Here is a 7,818-nt window from a genome sequence, read left to right on the forward strand (position 1 = left end):
TTGGAATTGACTACCTACTTCTTATCAACATGAGTTGCCACCCATAAAGCCTTTGCATGAATCCGCTCCTTCAAGTTTCGTGCCCATGGCACCGCCCTTTCATCAGCAACATCTATCATCCCTCGAGTCCGAGGAGTGATGGTATACGTCTTGGCATGTAAGAATAGTGACTCAAGAATCCAATGATACAAGTCCCTCATCTAAGCATCCAAACATCCACTCAGCTTGTATTCACCCCTTGTAGGAGCTCCAAATTTGCCGGTGTACACGTTGGTTGCACGACCAGCACACCATCCATAGGCAAAAAGAGATGATGAATCAATTGCATAGTCAGCTCTCGATGCTCATCCAAAAACTCCACAATAGTTCCTACCACCAACTGTTGGCAAAGCGCCGATACAGACGTATGAACACCCACCCTCTACCAATCGATACTACTAAAACTATGAATCCATATTCGCTTTGAAGACGAGCATCGATCGATTGAGAATCTATGTACACCCAACGGAAGAAGAGGGAGAAATTGAGCATGAGCCATCCCCATGGCGAGACGAAGGAGAAGAAACGAGATAATAGTGAACGCTGATGAGAGCTGGAAGGCGAATGCACTCAAACTGCAAGTGCGATAACGAGCAAGTAGCAAGCAACTGAGACATGCAAACAATGGAGCAAGAGTTGGAATTCAGATTGCCAATATCCCGCCCTGACAACAGTGAGTTGCATGGCGGCTAGGCTAGGACCTCGCAGAAGACTACTATCATCATGCCGCGAACCCTTCTGCCACGTGTCCTCATGCGATGGCTCGACCGCCTCCACCTCAACCCAGGAAACTTGCACCTCATTAGAGATGGGAAATGGGCATTGAAGACTGCCGTCATGATGGTATGGACAAAGCCGAATCCCATTAACTGGAGGTGGAAGAATGTGCCCTTGCAAATCCGCAAGATAAAACGATGTCGATCCGCAATCATGAAAAACCCAGAATGGACCTGATCATCGCAATTTCAATTTCCCTGGCATTTTCCCAAGGCGAGTGTTGAACAGAGAACCAGTTGCCCGCACTCAAAAGATTTATTCTTGGACGTCAAATCCACCCTCCGCTTGCGCCTAGCTTGAACCTCCAAGGTGAGATAATAGCTCTCCAGCCGCAAATCATCCAATTGGTTAAGAACATCCAACTGGAATACCATAGAGTCCCGCGGAAGAAGCCTGTCCTCCACCGCAATCCTCAGACTCGGAACAATATGCTCGATCGGTGTGATTTCTTCCAGCCCAAACGCCAATTTAAAAGGAGTCAACCCTATGGCCACCTTGAATGAAGTGCGGTATGCCCATAGTGCTGCCAGCAACTTTTCATCCCAATCTGTGCGGTGCTCATTCACCGGTAGTGACATGATCCTCTTGAATGTATGATTGGTAGACTTAGCCAGTCCATTCACTTGCGGATAATAGGGGGAATACTTCTTGTGAATCACCATATAAAAATCATTCATCTGCTTAATGACTTTGTTGATAAAATGAGTTCCCCTGTCATCACTGACAATCTCAATTGGACACCCAAACTGAGTGAACACATCGCGGTATAGACACTTTGCGACTGATTTTGCAGTGTTGTCCCACAAGGCCCAAGCTTCCACCCATTTGGTGCAATAATCAGTGGCTACCAAAGTGTAGCAATTTCGAGTGTGGGCAGCTGCAGGCTTGAATGGACCCATAAAATCGAGGCCCCATTTTTGAAATGGTTCCAGAGGCAAGATGGGATTAAGTGGTATGCGGTCTCGATCAGTGGGCTGTCCCAACCGCTAGCAAAGGTTGCAACTTTTTGCAAACCATCGAGCATCGTTCTGTATGGTCGGCCACCATAACCTTGCCTGCAGAACTTTCTTTGCGATGACTTCGCCCGCAAAATGGCCACCCGAAACCCCACAATGGGCTTCCATTAACACTACTTCCTGCTCATGAGGTGGAACACACTACAACAGCACCTTTGTCAGATGTCGTCGGTATAACTGTGTCCCAGGACTACTTCAAAGGAATGGCTCCGCAATGCCAAACATTTCCTCTGATCCCGATTCATGTATTTGGGCATGATGCCAGTAGATAGCAATGAGAGCATCTCATCATACTACAACCATGGTCCTTCTGGGATGAGTTCGGCCTCTGTCATGATCAGATCCATCCGAAAAATCACTGCTAGCTTTGCATCAGGGAATTCGTCCTCCACTCCTGTTGGCAGCTCACTAGACTCCAGTCGAGAAAGATAATCTGCAACTGCATGCTGTGAGCTCGGACCATGAATGAAATCAAAATCGTATTCCTGCAAGAGCGACACCCATCATGCCAATCGGCCCATAAGACTTTGCTACTTCACCAAATATATAGTGTGGAATGATCGACATGGAAGACAAATGGTCGGCCCAACAAATAATGCCGGAATTTCTTGACAGAATAGATCATGCCCAGTCCTTCCCGATCCGTGACGGAATAATTATTTTTGGTCGTTGAAAGCCATCGGCTCGCATAGTAGACTGGGCGATACCACTTATTTGCATCTTCCTACATCAAGACGCTCCCAATGGCCCGATTCTAGGCATCCAAGAACACATGAAAATTCTTCTCCCAATCCAGTGATAACAGCACCGGTGCTCTAGAAAGCTGAATCTTCAACTTTCGGTATGCTTGGTCGCACTCTGCGGTCCACACAAATGCCTTCAGTTCCACATGATCCAATGCATTCAATGGAATTGCCATGTGAGCTAGGAACCACATATGTCTACCATGCCATCAAATTTGGCCCAAGAACCGCAAGCATTCCTTAGGCGTTGTTGGTGCTGGGGCTTGCACAATTATTGCCACTTTATCTGGATCCACCGCAATTCCTTTCGCCAAGATAACATGCCCTAGTCGGCCGCTATGGACTGCGAATGCACATTTCATAGGGTTCATGCTGAAGGAGACTTCCCTGCATTGTTGGAAACATTTTTGCAAGTGCTCTAGGTGCTCATCGAAAGTGCCGAACACACTAAGGTCATCTAGGAAAATCCTCATGAAATCTGTCAAATAGGACTCAAGGATCTCCTGCATTGCCCTATGAAAGGTCGAGGGAGCATTCTGCAATCCGAACCACATAACTGTGCAGACATAGAGATGTGATAAATGTTGTTTTAGATTGGTCTTTCGGAGCCATTCGGATTTGGTTGTACCCGCTAAATCCATCCAAGAAAGAGTACACCTTATGCCTTGCCACTTCATTGAGTAGAGAATCCATATAGGGCAAGCGGAATGGATCAAGAACTATGGCCGCATTCAGCTTGCGGTAGTCGACACAAATCCACAATTTCTTGTTTTTCTTTGGCACAATGACAATCAAGGAAATCCACTCTAGGTTTTCAATTGGTGCAATGAATCCCACCCAGAACAAGCGCTCCAATTCTTCACGCACTTGCTTAGCCACGTGCAGATTCATACGATACCTTTGTATCTTCATCAGAGTGACATCTGGTTTGAGGTTAACCCGGTGTTGGTAAAACTTTGGATCCAGATCCTTCATATCCCCATAGTCCCAGGCAAACACATTGGAAAATTCCCACAACAGGGCAATCAATTTGCTACGGAATTCAGTTGTCAACAAAGTGCTGACTTTAATTGGTTTAGATGTGCCATCCGCTCTGAGAAAAATCGTATCAAGAGCATCCTCTTGAACATGCGTGACTCTGCTCATTCGTTCTTCGAATTCCCGCTCCTGCTACAGGAGATCTCGTATATCCAATTCTACTGCTGCTTGTTGGGGCTTGGACTCCTCCTCCGGAACAGGGCTGACCGCGTCTGCCAGACAGCTGTGATGCATGTAGCTATCTATAATGCTTCCCACATCAATGGTGAAGATAGGAACCAACTCCAGATTTGCCTTGAGAAAGGCTTCCGACAGTAAGCCCTCAGCACGAGGCAGTCCCATCTACATTAGCACAACTAATTTGAGTGATGTACAGCCATCATCTTCATGGATGGATTTGACTCCATCTTTTGCCATAGATGATACAATACTCAGCAAGAGCACTAGTGATCATGCAGATTTATAGTAGGTAAGTCCCCAGTACGAGGCACTCACATCTCCAACAGCATGTGGAGATATATGCGACAGTGCATCCAACTCTTCAGGAGATTTCATTCTAGCATGAATCCCTAATGCTTTCACCTCTAACACGGAGCATACTTTGGATGCAATTTCCACGAGTAGTTCAGATTAGCTTAGCTTCACATTTGTAGTCAGGACATTCCAGCATTGACTTAGTCACGCCACATTGTACCACCCTTGGATTCAGTTATCACCACCTCTTTTGATCAGCAAATCATTCCTCAATATGAGGATATTTATGCATCAGTGCAGTCCTGCCCTAGTGTTGTGGACATCATCAAGTTTAGCCATAGTGCAACCTAGGGAACCTCATTGTTGTAGCATGCACTTATGGCTGTCATATACAATCCATACTTGATGCAGATTTGATCTATGACTATAGATCGATCCCGACATTAGTATTCGGTAGCACCACATATGCCTCAGGGATATCTTATGCTTCCTCAATTGTACTTCAGGCTTCTAGGACTCTATACTATCATCTCCACCTTGAGCCTATGACAGATGCTACATCCCATGCCAATGGATGTTTAGCCATGCACACATCAAATGACCTTTAGCTCATGATAGTTGAGCATATAGGCTCGATAGGTTGCCATACCATGTCAGTTTTATGGGCCTCTTTTTTAGCAGAGCCATGTATCACACTTGCACCTTCGACACCAGATTTTCAGCCTCTGGACCACTTTGTCCACACCGACTATGTGGTCTTCTTCAACACCACATTATTCAATAGATATCATAGTTCTATTGTAGCATACCTCTGCCATTGCTGTCAGTCCTTTTGGGTTGGTGACACCCTTGTATGTCACAACCTACTGAGTTCTTTCTTCACAACTACATCGACTAGCTTCACATCTGGATGCCTCTTCTATAGAGCAGTTGCATAGTCCACGGTGACTTATGACATGTTCAACATGCAGCCATACACACTATTATTCATGCAGTCATCTTCTGATCAACTTGCTTTTTATCTAGGTGGACTTTACTTTCTGCATATTTCCTTCCTCTTTCCTTCATCCTATCTTCTAGATTTTATTCCCAAAGGCGAAGGATGCACCACAAGTTAAGAGGGGGAAATGCACATTTATGTATAGGAAAAAAAGAAATGAAGTGTACTAGCCTTCAAGGCAACCGGTGTTACCAAGTACAGTAATGTTTGGTGATCCACATGAAACATAATCTTGTTTCCCAGTAAGTAGTGCTAAAATCTCCCTAAGGAGTAGATAATTCCTAAACCTTCCCATTCTATCACCAAATAATTTTGTTCTAAACTGGTGAGCGTACGACTTGCATAATAGATAGGTTGATACTAGTCTTGCCATTTCTACATGGCACTAAACTCCAATTCTGAGACTGCTCCAGTTCTCATGGTAGGATGTAGCCAATTCCTTTGGCTCGGGAACTCTTTACGTCTGGGCATGTATCTTCATCTTCTTTCTAAGCTTGTGTTAGCCATTGACTAAGGTAGAAAGTATCCAAATAGCTATCCGAATACTTTGTGTATCCCACACGCTAATCTTCAAGCACACCCCCAAAGTACGCCACTTGTCTGGAGTTACTTGGAGAAATTTCTTTGTAATAGCCCACACTTCCCAACAATTGTTTCACTCCATCACTAGTCAACATGAACCTCACTGACCTCTCAATTTTAAGATTACTACCTCGGCTCTCTAGATCTCTTGAACTAAGAACTCATTAACTCGTAATTCAATTGACTGTTCCCAACAGGATCGCCAAAATGTTGATGGTTTGGTTCACTCACCCATGACTAACTTTAGGTGCTTGGTGCTAACCCACCAACCCTATGCAATGTTTGGTGAAGATGATTGATCTTGCAATCTTTAGCATAGTGTGCTCGGGTGACAGAACGAATGACAAAATTAACACTTGGAGTTTGGGGTTAGTAGTTCTACAGAAGAACCATATGGTACGGGAGACATTCCAAGTTCACACACGTTATGAAAATAATACTGAGTTCAAAACACCATAAAGGGAAGACTATATAGATAAATAAAATCAACGTATATTGATCTTCTGCTTTACAACCAAGCCGCCTTGGCTTGCACGAACACTCAGTGTAAGCTTCTAGCTAGCAACCTTTCCATATGGTCCTTGATATCACTAGCGATACTCAATAGATGGAATCTGTACCAGCTAGATGTCAAGAATGCTTTTCTCAATGGTCACCTAGACGAGAAAGTCTACATGCAACAACCAATAGGTTATGTTGAACCAGAGAAAGAGAATCAGGTTTGCCATCTCAAGAAAAGTCTCTACCGCTTAAAGCAAGCACCCAAAAGTTGGTACAGTAGAATCAACAAGGATTTGCTAATCTAGGATACATGGAATCCAATGCAGATCATACTCTCTACTACAAAGCTCAAGGGGAAGACATTACTATTGCACTTTTGTACTACGTAAATGATCTAATTGTGACTGGAAGTAATGATAGCTTCATCAAAAGGTTGAAACAAGACTACAGAGTTTGACATGCCTTAGTAATGAGTTCTAGAGAGATTCAGATAGGACCTTCATGAGTCAGCTAAAGTATGTTGATAGTCTCCTGAAGAAGTTTCATATGGCAGATTGCAAAATTGCAACCATTCCCATGGAACAAAGTTTGAAACTTACAAAAGGTTCAGAAAAGCCTACCATCAATGACAAGTTCTATTAGCACCTCATCAGATCTCTTATAAATCTGACTATCACACGGCCAGATATTTGTTATGTAGTAATCTCACTTGCACAGTTTATGGTACAGTCTCACTAGAATGCAGCCAAAAGAGTCTTGAGATGCATCAGAGGTACAAGATAGTTTGGAATAGAATACAAAGAAAGTCATCCAAGGTTGCATGGATACTTCTCAATTTTCATAAAAATATGCTAATTTAGCTAAAGAGAAGGAACCTAAACTATATCAATCACTAAGGTCTATTGCAATAGATCCTAAGCTAACAATGTCTAATGAGGATGGACTCAATAATAGTCTGATGATTGCTTTAGTGATAATGGTGCTAATAAAGACCATGACACGGATGACATAACAAGTTAAATAAAGAATATACAACTCCAAGTTCTAAAATTAAAACTATATTGGCCTTCAATAAATATTTTAATTATGAATCTACAAAAATGGCTAGAGATGGCGTCTTTAATTCCTTAACTTTCCATATTAGAACTTGCATTTGAGCAAGCCAAAACAATAAAACATTGACAGATCCCATATTTACAGGAAAAATATATGTTCTCTTATAAGTCCCAATTGTTTCTTTGAAAAAGTGTATATGTTTTTTCAATGGTAGATTTTAGTTTCAAAAGATTCCTCAAAACTTTTGTTACTAAAAACAATATCACTTCACCCATATGTGGCTACATTAAGTCACAATAATATTGCCACATTTAGTAATAGGCCATAGTCACTTAGGCAAACAAAAGAACCATCAAACAAAAAAATACAAGTATATAGTTTGTCACATCAAATGTGCTCCTGTCTTTAAAGTCAATAATGACAATATCAGTTAGCACATATTTGCTTACATTGAGTGAAGAAAACCTAAGCATTATTTGAAGACATGAGGTGTTATGATTTCAAAAATAATATCACCTTACAAAATGGGTAATAACATGTGAAACATACTCAAGTGCCACCATACAAATTTTCATGCGTTAGAGCCACTCAC

General features: G+C 42.7%; 1 protein-coding gene across 1 annotated transcript; it reads right to left on the reverse strand.

Moving 5' to 3' along the window:
- Positions 1–1,004: 1,004 nt before the first annotated feature.
- LOC147888327 (uncharacterized) lies at positions 1,005–1,715 on the reverse strand. Its single transcript, XM_087392134.1, has one exon. It carries the CDS (start codon positions 1,713–1,715, stop codon positions 1,005–1,007), a length of 711 nt encoding a protein of 236 aa, XP_087248260.1.
- Positions 1,716–7,818: the final 6,103 nt, after the last annotated feature.

Source organism: Dipteris shenzhenensis, chromosome 21, assembly GCF_047967505.1.
Source record: "Dipteris shenzhenensis isolate YYH24624 ecotype China chromosome 21, Dip_SZ_1.0, whole genome shotgun sequence".
Taxonomy (NCBI): Eukaryota; Viridiplantae; Streptophyta; class Polypodiopsida; order Gleicheniales; family Dipteridaceae; genus Dipteris; species Dipteris shenzhenensis.